This window comes from Rana temporaria, chromosome 10 (assembly GCF_905171775.1).
Source record: "Rana temporaria chromosome 10, aRanTem1.1, whole genome shotgun sequence".
Lineage (NCBI taxonomy): Eukaryota > Metazoa > Chordata > Amphibia > Anura > Ranidae > Rana > Rana temporaria.
This window is the reverse complement of record NC_053498.1, coordinates 99,475,785-99,494,403: the sequence shown is the minus strand read 5'-3', so window position 1 is coordinate 99,494,403 and position 18,619 is coordinate 99,475,785. Positions and strand designations below refer to the sequence as shown.

The window sequence follows — 18,619 nt, the reverse complement described above, 5'->3', positions numbered from 1 at the left end:
CGATCCGAGGGGGGGCTGCGCTGATAAACAATCAGCGCTAACCTCCCCCTGTCAGGAGAGCCGCCGATCGGCTATCCTCTACTCGCGTCTGTCAGACGCGAGTGAGGAAGAGCCATCGACGGCTCTTCCTGTTTACATCGTGATCAGCCGTGATTGGACACGGCTGATCACGTGGTAAAGAGTCTCCGCCGGAGGCTCTTTACCGAGATCGGAGTTGCAGGGTGTCAGACTGACACCCCGCATCACCGATCGCCGCGATGCGCGCCCCCACGGGCGCGCGCGGCATGAAATCCTGCAGGACGTTCTAGAACGTCCTGTCAGGATTTCATAACCACTTCCCGGACGTAAATCGGCCATAGGCCGGGCGGGAAGTGGTTAAACATGATATGCTACACTAAAGCCTCGTACACACGATCTAATTTCCATTAAAAAATCCATGGAATTTTGTGCAAAGGGCATTGGCCGTGAACTTGGTATGCATACAGATGGCAGAAAGTTTTCAGCCAACATACATAAAATTACGTGGTTTTTAGCGCCAACCATTGGGCAACTTCTGCTAATGTTATGCTATGATTAGCATTGGTTCGGGGCATACATGTTTGTACTTTGGATTTTTTTGAGTCTGGCTGTAAAGAGATTTATTTGTATTGTTTGCAAAAAAGCGTATTAAGATTTACAGAGTTGAATTATGATGAACGCTTTGGACTCCCTCTTGGGGAAATAGAGGAAGCACGACCCCTTAAAAAAAAAAAACTAAATTTTAATGGCGCTAGCAATGTACAGGAAGTACCCCATAAATGTGATGACAAAGCATAACTGGCCAATGTCTAGCAAATCATGGGTTAAAGCCACACATTCCTCAATATCACTGCTCAAGGTTATACATCACTCAAGCCACCCCATACGCACCAAAATTGTCCTTGAATTAGACAATGTCATTGAAGAAAGGGTGAAATCTAGGAATGGGGAAGTAATGCAAAAAGGAACAGATGGAATGATGCTCGCAGCCCCCCCACCAGCAGCAAATGAGTTAACATTTACATTTATGTATTTGTTTTAAGAGCTGCAGTGTCTGACAGCATTACCACCGGAGCTTAATACCTATAAATTGTTCATCCCTCACATGTCATCAGCAAACCCCTGCATCTCGCAGCTGAACGCTGCCATGCTTTGCGCTTGGCTGCTTTTCTGAATGACTTTCTAAAAATAGCCAAGCTGCGGGGTCCCTGCCTGCCAGGGGAGGTGGTGATGGTGAAAAGGAGGGGAGGAATGAGGGATGAGAAAGGATGACGGAGAAGCAGGGAGAGCGGCTGCCCCTGCTGAGAGCTGCTGGCGCACTAAAAACCGCCATCACGCCTCATTCATATTCATACTTCTTTATCTCCCCCTGCGGACGCGTTAACCCATTTCCGCAGACTTGGCTGACAAAGCAACTCTTCAGACGCGCTGGAAGGCGAGATACCCTTTAACAAGGTTACCCTCTCGGCAGAGACTGGGAGAGGGGACACTGGAGGTTACTGTGGCAGAGTTCATGAATTTATCAGGACAGGTTTCAGTCCCTGCTGGATACGCAGGAATCCGCCCGTTTCTTAATTCACTGTGTGCTGCTAAATAATGCAACACTTACTAGTAGACATGGATAGACATGCATTCCAAGAGGCAATATGACTTCATTGCACATGCTGCTAGAACGCAGTGGCCAAATGTTTAGGGGGTCTTGCAGCATTAAGATTCCAGAATCATTTACCACCTTAAGGCTGCATTCACATCTAGGCGTTTTTACGCCTGTAGCGCTACGCCGCTGCAGCCAGAGGGCTGAAAACAGATGTCCCTCTATGGAGATGGTTCACATCTCCACGCCGAACGCCGGATGCCTGTCGCGTGAAAAAAGGTCCCGGACCTTTTTTTCAGGCGTCTTCGAGCGTTCGGCTAGGAGATGGGAATCATCTCCATAGAGGGGGTCATCTTGGGGCACATCTAGGCGGACAATACCGGCGTTTTGTCGCCGCAAATCGCGGTACAAAACGCCGCGATTTCGTCCGCCTAGATGTGAATGCAGCCTAAATGGTTCATTAATTTAATTATTGGGCTTCTTCCTGTGTTTATGGGTCTTCTTTCTTCGATTTAAAAACATTCTGACAAATTGTATTTTGCGTCTACAGAGGGTATATAGTATAATAGGCTGTAGCTCTGAGGAGCTTACAATCTATCACAGTCATTGTTTTGTGCAAATTGATTAATACTAGAATATTTTCGAATTGTGAAAAGAGAAAGGTGGTGTGTGGAGGGAGGATGCCCCTATTTTTTATGGTTATATAGTTAGTCAGGTTGAAATAAAACACAAGTCCATCTAGTTCAGTGGTTCTCAACTCCCATTCCTTCCTCAGGACCCACTAACAGGCCAGATTTTAAGTATTACCTTGGGGAGATGAAGACCAGAATACTGCAATCACTGAGCAGCAAATGATATCACCTGTGATGTATTTCAGTTATATTGCAAACCTGGCCTGTTAGTGGGTCCTGAAGACAGGAGAAGAGAACCACCGATCTAGTTCAACCAATAGAAAAAAATAAATCGAAAATCTCCATGTACACAAATGTACACCCACAGCTGATCAGGCAGAAGGCAAACAAAACCCTCTGTAAAGCATGGTCCAATTTTCTCCAGTAGGGGGAAAAAAATATTCCTGATATCCCAGGAGGCAACTGGATATTCCCTGGATAAGCAATCCCTGGTGTTATTACCTATCAAGGTTAAAATTCTAAAAAGGAAAAAACGTTTAAAAAAAAAATAATAAAACGGGTTTGCTTACCTGCTCTGTGCAATGGCTTTGCACAGAGCAGCCCTGATCCTTTTCTTCTTGGGTCCCCCTACCGGCACTTCATGCCGCACCCCTCTGCCTAGTGCTTCCATGGCAAGCCGATTGCTATGCAGTTGATCGTGCATGCTCGCTCCCGAGCTGGCTCTGCGTGTCCATAGACATAGAGGAGTGTGGCTCAGCCACGCCCCTCTCCCCCTTTACTGTGTGTGACTGACAGAGTGAGCCAGTGGCTCCTGCCGCTTCCTCTCTGTCCAATGAGGAGAGAGACTTCTCTTGTGCACATCGCTGGAATGAGATTGGGCTCAAGTGTGTAAAGGTAAGAAACCTTCTGCCTTTAGTACCACTTTAATATCCAGTTATATTTTGTGCATTTATGAAATGCATACCGCACTTTAAAAAAAAAAAAAAAAAAAAAAACAATCTAGTGTGCTGGATATGCCAACAAAAATCTCCCAGGCATAACTTCAACAGGAAGAGTAGGGGTCCCTCATAATGGACCCAGCAGGTGTGCAAATCCAAGACCTCAAGAACAGAGAATGCAACAACGGAGTCCCAGAGAAATATAAGAAACTAGAGGAGTTTGTATGGCAAGGTTCTAGGCATTGTTTTATGTACTATCTCTGGGACAATAAAGCTTTTGCTACATTTGGCTTGGCGTACTATTGGGTTGTCTTTTGGACTGTGCTTAACGCTTTTGGGGCATGGACGAGCCCCGTCTGGGATTCAGCACCCAATCTCTTAAGAGGTGGGCCAGTTTGAGGGGGTGTGTGATTCACCCTCTCCATTTGTCCTGTTTACCATTAGCAGTGAAAGTAAGAGAAAAATCCCAAATCTTCCAATGGGGACACTAGCTTTGGCGACCTCTGGGCCACCAAGGAAATATCTTAATTTGCAGGGGATTTTCTCTCACTTCCCGTTTGGCTATGAGGTTATATCCCTCCCTTACTTTATTCAAAATGGAAAAAAATAAAACTTTTGCCCATAGTTCCTCTCTAACCATTAGGCCAATATGTAATCTGCTACATATTTTTGGCAAAAAAGAAATCCCAATAAGCGTATATTGATTAGTTTGCGTAAAAGTTATAGTGTCTACAATCTATGGGATATTTTTATTTATTTTCTTACTAGTAATAGCGGAGATCAGCGACTTATAGTGGGAGTGTGGTGGACAGTCGGGACGCAGAGACTTTTGAGGGACCAGTAACATCAATAGTGACCAGTGCTAAAAATATGCAATCACAGTGCCGCTGTGTGCATAAATACAGCGGGAGCAAGTAGCCAGCGGTGCGCATGTGTGCCCCAGACTTGGAAGTGTTGGATCACACACTAGGTACATGACCCGGCGCAGCAGTGCCACCTTACCATCGTATAAGTTATACAGACGCAAATAACTACCATTTCCCAAATATCTGCATATTGTGTTTGCTAATAAACACGGTTAACTTTTTTCCAAAATGTAGCTACACACTCCTCTGACAACCCCAACTGTGGAACAGAGTTCCACGTCCTTACTGCTGTATCAAGAAAGAACCCCTCACGCAGTTTAAAATTGAACTGCCTCTTGTCCAACTTCATTATTTGGCCACATTTCTTCAGAGACATTAGGTTAAATCGCTTCCTTTCAATGCTAGAGCCCACTTATTAACTTTCTCTGGACACTCCAGTTCAAGCACATGCTTCCCGAGCATTGGTGACTAAAAGTGAACTGCATACTCAACATTGGGACAAAGCATAGTTTTGTAAAATGGTAGAAATAGTTATATCTTTTGAATAAATACAATGTTAATAGACTGCTAGCCTTGCCTGTTGCAGCTTGGCTTGGCTTGCTAATGCGGAGTCTGATCTATTAGGACCCCTGGATCCTTTTTCGTACCCCTGGATCCTTTTTCGTACCTGGATTCCTCCAGAGGTTATACCCCTAATAAGTAACTTACATTTATATTTTTAGCTCCCAAGTATATTGCTTTACATTTTACCTCATCTGCCGTATAGCTGTCCAAATCTCAATTTTAACTAGGTATTCTTGTAAATATGTTATATGCATCTGTGAAGTTATTGCCATGCTTAGCTTTGTATAATCAGTAAACACTGAGATTAAACTATTTATTCTAACTTCTACTTCGTTCATGAACAAGTTAAACATGATTTAATCCCAGGGCACAGCCGTGTGATACCCCGCTCACTACTCTAGACCATTCAGAAAATATGCCACTATTATATACGATATCATCAATGCCAAAAGACCTTAATTTGCAAAGTGTAAAGCCCTGTACACGGGCCAGAATCTCATCAGGAAAAAAACGTTGTTAATTCTGACGAGATTCTTGGCAAGAATCTCTTTTCGCCCGAGTGTACAGACACTCCTTGCCATTCAAAAGAACCGCGGTTCTTTTGAATGGCAAGAACACGGTGACGTCATCGCATGCGCTCGTCACATTCGATTCCGTCGCAGACATCTTGCTGCACTGACGATGGCCACTGATGGTGCACTCATGGGTGGCACTGGTGGGCACTGAAAGGATGCACTAATGGGTACCTATGGGTGGCACTGATATGCGGCACTGATAAACATCCCTGGTGGCACTGGTAGGCATTGTGGGTGGGCACCGATTGGCAGCTGCCTGGGCACTGATTGGCATTCCCTGGTGGCCTGGGGGGGGGGCATACCTGATGGTCCAGTGGGGTGGCCATCCTGGTGGTCCTGGGCGGTTTCCTTGGTGGTCCTGGGCGGGATCCGAGGGGGGGGGGCTGCGCTGATAAACTATCAGCACAGACACCCCGTCAGATGCGAGTGAGGAAAAGCTGATCAACGTCTCTTGCTGGTTACATCGTGATCAGCAGTGATTGGAGACGGCTGATCATGTGTCTCCAACGGAGACTCTTAACCTAGATCAGAGTTGCTGTGTGTCAGACTGACACACCGCAAAACCAAATGCTGCGATGCGCGCAGTGGCACGTTATCCTGCCAACGTCATATGACGTCCGGTCAGGGTATCATAACCACTTTGCCCCTGTCATTTTGCTATATGGCGGGTGGCAAGTGGTCAATACATCACATTGAATAAACTGAAGAGAAGAATTTGACCATCTTCCTCATACATTTTATGGGGTCAAGACGCTCTGACCTAGATTTACTATTCATATTTAAAAGAAAAACATTTTTTGGTTTCTTTTCATACTCTTCTCAGCAACGTGCCTCTCGTAAATCAATTTTAGCTGCCCTGTTTGCACGCCTGCATTTCTTGTTGCATTCTTTGTAGTTTTGGAATGCTAATGGTGATCCCTCTGCCTTCTATTACTTTGATCTAATCTGCACACTTTGACCCTTGTTCACTCCATGGTATACCTCTCATCGATATCCCCCCCTCCCTCATAGGTAGCAAATGGCTAGAAGGTTGGAGAAACTAACAAAGCTACACCCTCCCGATTTAGGTGCAGTCCACTTTAGCTGCAGAGCCGGTACTTGCAAAACTGGCGCAGTTCTCCATGATGCCAAAACTTTGGTCAACATTCCAGCATCTATTGAAATATCAGTCTTGGGTGGAGTGACCTTTAAACTGAAACCTGTAAAAACTTAAAATGGGCACAGTGAAAAACTAGGAACAATATAGATGTAACCAACTGGAAAAAATATAGAACACACAGGAACTAAAGGTAGATAAAAAGGTGAACTTGAGCTTTAAAGCCTGCTCATTCTCCATAGCAACAGAAAATGTCAGCGCTTCCTCTCCCCAGAAGCCCCATTAGAAATCCTTGTTCCGCTCTGTAGATTCACCCCTGAACTGGCCTGAGCACATCTGCTGCAGAGACTAGGATGTGGAGGGGGGGGGGGAGAAAATCGCATCTCCTTGCAATCCAGCACAAGCCTGACAATAACAGAGCAGCCTGTGGGGAGACAGTCAATGCAAACACTTCCATTCAATGCGCTAGCATGGATGTCGGCCCTAGCTAATGCAAATGATTATCCACCCAGCAGAGATAATGGTCTTGAAACACGGCTCTGCAGTCATTTTCCCCAATTTGTCACACAAGCTGAGCTGTCTCGGCTGAATCGTGCAACGTGCTGTCGTTTTGAGCTCTCTCTCGCTTTTAATACCATTATTCGGTTTGGTATTTTTCTGAAAGGGATTGGGAAACATACAGGAATAACAGGGAAGACTGGAATGTATCAGCATGTGGGTCCCAACTAGAGTGACACACAAGGGTGGTGGGAAGAGAAACGTTACAGGCAATCACTTTTGCAGCATGCTGCTTTTAATTGCTGAAAACAAGATATTTAAAATGCAGAAAACTAAATTTAAAGCAGACCTATCATCTAAATTCACATTACACAATTCAATAGGTCATGTTGACAAGCCCAAATCACAATCTCATATAGTACTAAAGAGAGAAAAAGGAGGACCCTCACACCATGCCAGGAGCTAGCAAGGGTGCATTTCTACACATTTGGCTGCAAGGCCTATTCTGCCTTAAAGCGGGGGTTCACCCCCAAAAAAAAATGTTAACATTAGATTCAGCCGAGTTGTCAGAATAACAATCGGCTGTTTTTTATTTTATTTTATCCCCGTACATACCGTATTTATCGGCGTATATCGCGCACTTTTTTGCCCTGAAAATCAGGGCAAAATCGTGGGTGCGCGATATACGCCGATACCCGCGCCGAGTTTTGAATACTGCGCCGACATATACCGAGCGCAGTACACTCGGGTATAGTCGGCCAGTCTCGGCTTCTTCCGCGGTCACGCCCAGGACGTGAGCGCGACAGTTGCCGAGCCTGCCCGAGGGTACTGCGCTCGGTATATGCTGGCGCAGTATTCAAAACTCGGCACGGGAAACGAGCGGGGAGGACGCGAGGAAGCCGCAGAAGGACGCCGGACCCGCCGAAGAGGACACCGGACCCGCCGCAGAAGGACACCCGAAGCCGCAGAAGGATGCCGGACCTGCCGAAGAGGACACCCGAAGCCGCAGAAGGACGCCGGACACCAACGAGGCCGCCGCGCAAGACACCAAAACTGTAAGTACAAAAATAAATTTTTCCACAGGATTGGGGGTCACTTTAGGGGTGCACGGTATACGCGGGAGCGCGTTATACCGCGATAAATACGGTACCGTATTTTCACCGCCGCTTCCGGGTATATCTTCTGCGGGACTGGGCGTTCCCAATTGATCGACAGGCTTCCGACCTTTGCATACAGCACGTCACGAGTTGCCGAAAGAAGCCGGACTGCGAGACGGCTCTATGCGGCGCCTGTGCACCGACGTTCGGCTTCTTTCGGCAACTCGTGACGCGCAGTATGCGACGGTCGGAAGCCTGTCAATCAATATGTACGGGGATAAAATAAAAAAAAACAGCCGATTGTCATTCTGACAACTCGGCTGAATCTAATTTTTTTTTTTTTGGGTGAACCCCCACTTTAAAGGGGTTGTAAAGGTAAAAAAAAAAAAAAAATTCCCCTAAATAGCTTCCTTTACCTTGGTGCAGTCTTCCTTCACTTACCTCATCCTTCGATTTTGCTTTTAAATGTCCTTATTTCTTCTGAGAAATCCTCACTTCCTGTTCTTCTGTCTGTAACTACACACAGTAATGCAAGGCTTTCTCCCTGGTGTGGAGTGTCATGCTCGCCCCCTCCATTGAGGGGGCGAGCAGGAGAGTCAGGACGCCCACTAACACACAGCTCCTTTATCTGCAACGTAGAGAGTGTCCTGACTCTCCTGCTCGCCCCCTTAAGGGAGGGGGTGAGCACAACACTCCACACCAGGGAGAAAGCCTCGCATTACTGTGTCTAGTTACAGACAGAAGAACAGAAAGTGAGATTTCTCAGAAGAAATACGGACATTTAAAAGCAAAATCGAAGGATGAGGGAAGTGAAGGAGGACTGCACTAAGGTAAAGGAAGCTATTTAGGGGAATTTATTTTACCTTTACAACCCCTTTAAGGGAATACGGTAGCCCGCTTCCTGTGATGTATGCCTTTTATGTTTAGTCACTCCTTATATTATATGTCTTTGGAAGTCAACACACCGGCAAATACCGGATCATTTGCAGTAGGATTGTTTTGTCTGCCATCATGTGATTCTGCATGTTAACAGCATAGCTGTATAGTATAGTATAGTATACTTTATTCACCCTCAAGCCATGTACTAAAGCCTGCGCATGCAATACTGCAATATAGAATTCATGGGCACATCTTGATATTGTCTACATTAACCAACATTTACTCAGGTCTGGCTGGGTTCTTTGGCCATTACCACTGGGGACCTCCCAGGTCGAGCGGAGCCATACTCTCCTCTGCTTTTCTTCTCTATAATATCCCCTATGTCCATCCCCCTGAATTATATATATTGTGAAACGCGTAGACGTTTAAAGTATAGAGAAACACACTGGCCATGATCCGGCGAGCCACATCGACTCCTGATCTCACTGGTTGATTTCAAAACATTCTATAAATCCTTGTGGTTTCTCCATACTATGGGATTGGGTGTCTGGGGAATCCTGATAGATGGAGGGTGTTTTTTAATTCCCCTTTCTAGGTTTGTCGTATTTTAATGTATTTTCAATAAAATGTGTTAATCTTTTATATACATACTGCCCAATGCTGCGCCTACAAAGTTCCTTTTTTTGAGATTGGTATAGCGTCTCTCTTCCTTGCTGTATATAGTACTAAAGTGAGTATTGAGCCCCCAGCCCATTGGTCTTTATTATATCTATAGCCTACCCTCAGCAAACACCTCCTAGTATCTATAGCAGCACTTCATGTTCCCATTTCACTGTCGTGCTCTAAACACAAATAATAAAAAGTACACCCCTACATTTACCAGCACTTCAAATTCATACAATTAGAAACATGTGTTCCAAATTAGGTGCCAGTGACTATAAAATACAAGGTGCCAAATGTTAAAGTTCACCTTTATAAAATAAATGCACATCTTTTTGCAGGTAACAAAAAAATAAAATAAAATATGTGCATTTGTTTTTACATTCTTTTTTACTAGGAACCTGTAAAGCATTGCATCCATGATCAGCAGATCGTGGGTGCCATGCAGGACTCCTGCAGACTGTCAGTGTAAGCTGTCTGCTCGTACCTCGTACGGGTAAACCGTTACACACCAACAGGAAGAGGCAATAAACTACCCAGAGCGCCATGATGTAGCCAGGTGTGGCTTTTTTATTTTTTAATAGTGACAGCGAGTTCAGGGAGAAGATCCCTGGCTTGCAGTCACTAGAAGCAGTGGATTGGGGGAGCAGCTGCAGGAGTGGGATCATATTACCCTAAAAACAGGTGGAACATGTAACTTTCCTCAGACATCTAGGGGCTGGTGTTCTCTTTGCTTCAGATATATGTGCAATGACATTTTGCTAAGGAATAGCGCTCCAAACAAAAGGTTGAGGATGCCCATGAAGGCCGTGGATTACTATGACTTTGGTAAAAAAATATTCAATCATTCCACCATAACAAAAACAACTTACACGTGCTGTCGTTTTTAAACAACTGTTAAATTGTCCAGGCCTGACTGGCTCAGGAAATTCAGTCCAAGAACTGAATGTTTAATGTTAATAAAAATCTCCAAGAGCCCCAAATTCTATCTGGGGATATGCAGATAACTCTTGGAACAGTTGGCTTCACGTTAGGTTTTAAGATTAATCGCATTAATGTCATAGTTAACTCACGATTAAAAAACATTTTTTTTTTTGTCAGCACGTACCTCTTAATCCCGATTTTCACCTGACGGCGATCCCGCGGGAGTGGGCGTTCCCAAGCACTGCCTGTGATTGACAGGCTTCCGAACGGCGCATACTGCGCGTCACAGGTTGCCGGAAAAACCCGAACGTCGGTGCGGCTCTATACGGCGCATGCGCACCGACGTTTGGGTTCTGTCGGCAACCTGTGACGCGCAGTATGCGCCGTTCGGAAACCTGTCAATCACAGGCAGTGCTTGGGAACGCCCACTCCCGCGGGATCGCCGTCAGGTGAAAATCGGGATTAAGAGGTACGTGCTGACAAAAAAAAAAAATGTTTTAAAGGGTGAACCTCCTTAATCGCGCGATAAAAAAATTGACGGCGTTAAAATGAGTTTGTGTTAACGCCGTTAATAACGCGTTTAACTGACAGCACTAATTATATATATATATATATATATATATTCATATATTCAACAATCTCCAAGAGCCCCAAAATTCTATCTGGGCATATGCAGATAACTCTTGCAACAGTTGGTTTCAAGTGTATACATCATCAAAAGATTAACAAGGCAGTTTGTTTGCAAGTATATGGATTTCTTTGCATGAAGGAAGCTTTCATGCAGTCATTTAATGCAGCAACATTTCTGATAAAGGGGGCAATACCAGCTTCTGCGAATGTGCTTACTTTTTCCACAATACACTATTACATCCATTAATTGTTTTGTTAAATAAATGACTGAAAAGGCTACATTTTCCTTGTGTTTTTCACCAACTATATCACCTTTATCTGTAGGCACTCAGATTAAAAATGTAATGTTTGTTTGAACATGTTGAAAGAGTAAGTAACTTTTATAGGGTGTACTTCTTCAAATGACTGTAAATGCTTATACATTGTTTTCTTTCCATAATTTCTTTATTTATTCAGGTGCCTTTAAACTTGCTAGAAAATATGACTACGCCAGAAGAGTAAATTCCCTAGCACAGCCCCCTTCCTCCTTGCACGTTATAGTCTCCTCCCTTTCTTTTGTTACATAGTTGGTAAGGTCGAATAAAGAGAACAGTCCATCCAGTTCTGTGTGTGTGTGTGTGTGTGTAAAATCATTTCCCATTTCCCCGTTTATTGTTTTTTCGCCACGATGCACAACCGAGGGTCTTTTAAAATTATCCATTCTTCCTGCCGACACGACCAATTGTGGAAGAGAGTTCCACATCCTTACCGCCCCGACAGTGAAAAACTCCCTACGCAGCTTAACCACTTAAGCCCCGGACCAATACGCTGTCTAAAGACCCAAGGTGTTTTTACAATTTGTCACTGCGCTGCTTTAACTGGTAATTGCGCGGTCATGCAATGTTGTACCGAAACGAAATTTGCGTCCTTTTCTTCCCACAAATAGAGCTTTCTTTTGATGGTATTTGATTGCCTATGCGATTTTTATTTTTTGCGATATAAACGGAAAAAGACCGAAAATTTTGAAAACAAAAGATTTTTCTTATAACAAAAAGTAAAAAATATCGAATAAACTAAATTTTAGTCAAACATTTAGGCCAAAATGTATTCAGCCACATGTCTTTTGTAAAAAAAATCGCAATAAGCGTATATTTATTGGTTTTCGCAAAAATTATAGCGTCTACAAACTAGGGTACATTTTCTGGAATTTACACAACTTTTATTTTATGACTGCCTATCGCATTTCTTGAGGTGCTAAAATGTCAAGGCAGTACAAAACCCCCCCAAATGAACCCATTTTGGAAAGTAGACACCCCAGGGAAACTGCTGAGAGGCATGTTGAGTCCATTGAATATTTTTTTTTTTTGTCCCAAGTGATTGAATAATGACAAAAAAATAAAAATAAAAAAAAAATTACAAAAAGTTGTCACTAAATGATATATTGCTCACACATGCCATGGTTATATGTGGAATTGCACCCCAAAATACATTCTGCTGCTTCTTCTGAGTACGGGGATACCACATGTGTGGGACTTTTTGGGAGCCTAGCCACGTACGGGACCCCGAAAACCAAGCACCGCCTTCAGCATTTCTAAGGGCGCAAATTTTTGATTTCACTCCTCACTACCTATCACAGTTTCGAAGGCCATAAAATGCCAAAATAGCACAAAACCCCCCCAAATGACCCCATTTTGGAAAGTAGACACCCCAATCTATTTGCTGAGAGGCATGTCGAGTCCATGGAATATTTTATATTTTGACACAAGTTGCGGGAATATGACAAACTGATTTTTTTTTGCACAAAGTTGTCACTAAATGATATATTTCTCACACATGCCATGGTTATATGTGGAATTGCACCCCAAAATACATTCTGCTGCTTCTCCTGAGTACGGGGATACCACATGTGTGGGACTTTTTGGGAGCCTAGCCGCGTACGGGACCCCGAAAACCAATCACCACCTTCAAGATTTCTAAGGGCATAAATTTTTGATTTCACTCCTCACTACCTATCATAGTTTTGAAGGCCATACAATGCCAAGATGGCACACAACCCCCCCAAATGACCCCATTTTGGAAAGAAGACACCCCAAGCTATTTGCTGAGAGGCATGTTGAGTCCATGGAATATTTTTTTTTTTTTGCCCCAAGTGATTGAATATTGACCAAAAAAATAAATAAAAAATAAATTACAAAACGTTGTCACTAAATGATATATTTCTCACACATGCCATGGTTATATGTGGTATTGCACCCCAAAATACATTCTGCTGCTTCTCCTGAGTACGGGGATACCACATGTGTGGGACTTTTTGGGAGCTTAGCCGCGTACGGGACCCCGAAAACCAATCACCACCTTCAAGATTTCTAAGGACATACATTTTTGATTTCACTCACACAAATCTTGAAGGCGGTGATTGGTTTTCGGGGTCCCGTACTTGGCTAGGCTCCCAAAAAGTCCCACACATGTGGTATCTCCGTACTCAGGAGAAGCAGCAGAATGTATTTTGGGGTGCAATTCCACATATAACCATGGCATGTGTGAGAAATATATCATTTAGTGACAACGTTTTGTAATTTTTTTTTTTTTTTTTTTTTTGGTCAATATTCAATCACTTGGGGCAAAAAAATGTAATATTCCATGGACTTAACATGCCTCTCAGCAAATAGCTTGGGGTGTCTTCTTTACAAAATGGGGTCATTTGGGGGGGTTGTGTGCCATCTTGGCATTTTATGGCCTTCAAAACTATGATAGGTAGTGAGGAGTGAAATCAAAAATGTATGCCCTTAGAAATCTTGAAGATGGTGATTGGTTTTCGGGGCCCCGTACGTGGCTAGGCTCCCAAAAAGTCCCACACATGTGGTATCCCCGTACTCAGGAGAAGCAGCAGAATGTATTTTGGGGTGCAATTCCACATATAACCATGGCATGTGTGAGAAATATATCATTTAGTGACAACTTTGTGCAAAAAAAAATCAGTTTATCATATTCCCGCAACTTGTGTCAAAATATAAAATATTCCATGGACTCGACATCCCTCTCAGAAAATAGCTTGGGGTGTCGACTTTCCAAAATGGGGTCATTTGGGGGGTTTTTGTGCTATTTTGGCATTTTATGGCCTTCGAAACTGTGATAGGTAGTGAGGAGTGAAATCAAAAATTTACACCCTTAGAAAGCCTGAAGGCGGTGATTGTTTTTTGGGGTCCCGTATGCGGCTAGGCTCCCAAAAAGTCTCACACATGTGGTAGCCCCGTACTCAGGAGAAGCAGCAGAATGTATTTTGGGGTGTAAGTCCACATATGGGGGGAGTATGTTTTGCGCGTGGGTGTAAGCGTTACTGGCACTAACTAGCTACCTAGCGGCACCAGCGACACTAATACAGCGATCAGAAAAATGATCGCTTAGTGATGCTGGCAATAGGGGGGTGAAAGGGTTAACTCTAGGGGCAATCAGGGGTTAAAACCTTTATTAGAAAATGTATGGGGGGTACCTAACGCTATAAAAACCTAGCGGGCGAACCTCAAAAAATAACTAGCTACCTAGCGGCACTAATACAGCGATCAGAAAAATGATTGCTTAGTGACGCTGGTAATAGGGGGTGAAAGGGTTAACTCTAGGGGCAATCAGGGGTTAAAACCTTTATTAGAAAATGTATGGGGGTACCTAACGCTATAAAAACCTGGCGGGCGAACCTCAAAAAATAACTAGCTACCTAGCGGCACCAGCGACACTAATACAGCGATCAGAAAAACGTTCGCTTAGTGACGCTGGCAGTAGGGGGTGAAAGAGTTAACTCTAGGGGCAATCAGGGGTTAAAACCTTTATTAGAAAATGTATGGGGGTACCTAACGCTATAAAAACCTGGCGGGCGAACCTCAAAAAATAACTAGCTACCTAGCGGCACCAGCGGCACTAATACAGCGATCAGAAAAACGATCGCTTAGTGACGCTGGCAATAGGGGGGTGAAAGGGTTAACTCTAGGGGCAATCAGGGGTTAAAACCTTTATTAGAAAATGTATGGGGGTACCTAACGCTATAAAAACCTAGCGGGCGAACCTCAAAAAATAACTAGCTACCTAGCGGCACGAGCGACACTAATACAGCGATCAGAAAAACGATCGCTTAGTGACGCTGGCAAAAGGGGGGTGAAAGGGTTAACTAGGGGGTGATCAAGGGGTTAAAAGTGTTAGGTCCAGTGTAGCCCCCTACCCCCCCCCCCCAATAAAGGTTTTAACCCCTTGATCACCCCCCTAGTTAACCCTTTCACCCCCCTTTTGCCAGCGTCACTAAGCAATCGTTTTTCTGATCGCTGTATTAGTGTCGCTCGTGCCGCTAGGTAGCTAGTTTTTTTTGAGGTTCGCCGCCATGTTTTTATAGCGTTAGGTACCCCCATAAATTTTCTAACGCTAAAAAAAACATGGCGGCGAACCTAAAAAAAAACTAGCTACCTAGCGGCACGAGCGACACTAGTACAGCGATCAGAAAAACGATCGCTTAGTGACGCTGGCAAAAGGGGGGTGAAAGGGTTAACTAGGGGGTGATCAAGGGGTTAAAACCTTTATTGGGGGGGGGGGCGCTATCCTGGACCTAACACTAACTGCCTGACACTAACTGCCTGTCACACTGAAACTAAATGCAGTGATCAGTAAATGATCACTGCAATTTAGTGACAGTGTGACAGGGGGGGGCTGGTGGGGGCAATCGGGGGGTGACCGGGGGGGGGATTGTAAGCCTATGTGTACAGGTGTCAGTGTAGTGCTTGTGTACTCACTGTGTGATGTCTCCGCTCCTCCGCCGGACGAAAATACCGGCGGGAGGAGCGGTGACATCACTTCCTCCTCTGCCTGTGTTTACAATGCAGGCAGAGGAGGGCGGGGGAGGAAGCTGATTGGCTGGGGAGCGATCCGGAGGGGGCGGACAAAAACGAACTGCCGCCCCCGCATCCCTCCTGAAGATTACCGACCCGCGCCATGTACCGGGGGGGGTCCCGATCGGACCCCCCACCGCCGTCAAGCAGAGGACGTACAGGTACGTACATGTGCCTGTCCGTGCCATTCTGCTGACGTATATGTACATGAGCAGGTCGGCAAGTGGTTAAGGTTAAACAGCTTCTCCATCAGTCTCATTGTGTGACCCCGTGTCCTCTTAGGACTCGTACACACGATAGGTTAACCAGAAGACAACGGTCTGATGGACCGTTTTCATCGGTCCAAACCGATCGTGTGTGGGCCCCATAGGTTAATTTTAAAGCAGTTGGCTTTTTTTCCTAACCGATGGGGAAAAAAAAACGATCGTTAGTAGGCATGACCATCGGTTAAAAATCCACGCATGCTCAGAATCAAGTCGACGCATGCTTGGAAGCACTGAACTTCGTTTTTTCAGCACGTTGTTGTGTTTTACGTCACCGCGTTCTGACACGATAGTTTTTTTAACCGATGGTGTGTAGGCACGATGGACCATCAGTCAGCTTCATCGGTTAACCTATGACAACGGTCCTTCAGACTGTTCTCATCAGATGGTCTGATCGTGTGTACGAGGCTTTACATTCCCTGGGACTTTCATACTTATGCTGGGATCACCGATGAGATGTGTGTATATATCTATCATAGCTCCTTATAAGCCTTTTTCTCCAGGCAGAATACTTTTAGCGCTAATTGTTGGTCATAATGGAGGTCCTCTAGTCCCCATATTAATTTAGTTGCCCTTTTCTGAACTCTTTCCAGCTCGTCCTTTGAGGACTGGTGACCAGAACTGGACGGAATACTCGAGATGCGGCCGAGCCAGAGTTTTATAAAGTGGCAGGATTATAGTTTTATCTCTTGAGTAAATTCCCTTTTGAATGCATGCCAATAATCTGCTGGCTTGCCATTGCTCAGTCAGTCTTCTACTAGGACCCCCAAATTTCCCCCTGAGTAACTTGCGTCTATATCCCCCCAAGTGCATTACCTTACATTTACCAATGTTAAACTTTATTTGCCATGTAGTAGCCCACTCCATTAATTTATACAGGTCCTCTTGTAAAATTTCTATATACCGAAATCAAGCTATTTATCCCATCCTCTATATTATTTATAAATTATTTATAAATTAAACAGAATTGGTCCCAGGACAGAGTCTTGGGGTACCCCTCTAACCACTCTAGACCATTCTGAGTACACGTTATTTATCACCACCCTTTGGACTCGCCCCCATAGGTTTTTTTCTTTGATAGAAAACTGGCTATGTTCTATACCCACCGACCTCAATTTGTAGATTAAGTGTTTTTGTGGGACTGTATCAAATGTTTTTGCAAAATCCAGATATTCCAAAATCCACCGGCCTGCCTTTGTTTAAATGGCAGCTCACTTCCCCTTAGAATGTTAATAGGTTGGTTTGGCAATAGCAACCTTACATCAATCCATGCCGATTACACAGTTTTCATCAGTAAATTCTTGGATATGGTCCCTTATCAGCCCCTTGAATAGTTTCCAAACTACCGCTGTTAGACTGGCAGGCCTATAATGTTCCCTGGAATAGATCTGTCCTTTTGTGAATATTGGTACCATATGGGCTTTTTGCCAATCAGCTGGTACCAATCCTGTCCACGAAGATTAGGAATAGTGGTCTGGCTATATCCTGACTGAGTTCTTTAGGGACTCTCGGGTGTAAGCCATCCGGTCCCCGAGATTTATTTATGTTAAGCTCTTGCCTTTTTACCATTAATATATTTTAAAAATATTTTGGGATTATTTTTACTCTCCTCCACTGTGTCTCTCATAGTCCTTTTTAGCCGCCCTGATTGCATTCTAACACTTCTTATTGCATTCCTTGTAGCGTTGGAATACTGACAATGACCCCTCCGCTTTGTACTTCTTTTGTCCTCAATATGACTCCTAAAGTACTCCTCTCGTGCCTCCCTTTACAATGATTTATGCTGAATATAATAATTCTGTGGTTGCTAGTTCCCAAGTTGTCCCATATTTCAACAAACTGCAATTAGATCTGTATCATTTGTAATTAATAGATCTAGTATTGTGTTATTTCTAGTCGGGGAATCCACCAATTAGGACATGAAGTTGTCCTGTAAGACATTAAATAAAGGCCTGCCATTTCTTCAATGAGTTGTCCCTTCTGCCCAGTTGTCAGGATAGTTGAAATCCCCCAAGGGAAGAGAGATCAAACTCCACCTCTTTCGTTAGGTTAGGGGCCCTGTAACACACCCCCACTAGTAATTTCCTGCTACCCTTCTACCCTTTTAAGCTCCACCATACAAACTCAACCTCCCCCTTGCCCCATCACTGATGTCATTCCACTCTCCTACAAGTAAAATATTCCCGATATATAGACAGACCCCTCCCGCTCTTCAACCCTCCCTGTCCCGCCGATACAAGTTGGTTGTCCAATTAAAATCTGTGCTGGCTTTGTGCGCTGAAATCTAGGGCTTGTAGTTCCATGATAATCCATACTTTAGCTTTGCCAAGTCTAGCCCAAAAAGTTACTTTAGTCACTTACCTGCCAAGCGACACCCAGCTTGGAGATCTCTCGGCCAGACATGCCTTCGGTTATTGTCGCCAGCTCTGTACATTTCTTTCCATAGTCAAACTGGGCAACTTTCAAACGTCTACAGAAAAAGAACATGAAGCAGAGGGTTAGAAAAGCCAAAAGGGAGATCTAATGCACTGTAAAATG

At 44.3% G+C, this 18,619-nt stretch overlaps 1 protein-coding gene across 1 annotated transcript in view; it reads right to left on the bottom strand.

Moving 5' to 3' along the window:
- Window positions 1-18,619, bottom strand: part of ATAD3A (ATPase family AAA domain containing 3A) — a 106,498-nt gene that overhangs the window by 26,912 nt on the left and 60,967 nt on the right. Inside the window, exon 15 of the mRNA XM_040325804.1 lies at window positions 18,443-18,551. Within this exon, the coding sequence (XP_040181738.1) occupies window positions 18,443-18,551 (109 nt within the window). The remainder of the gene's footprint in view (window positions 1-18,442; window positions 18,552-18,619) is intronic.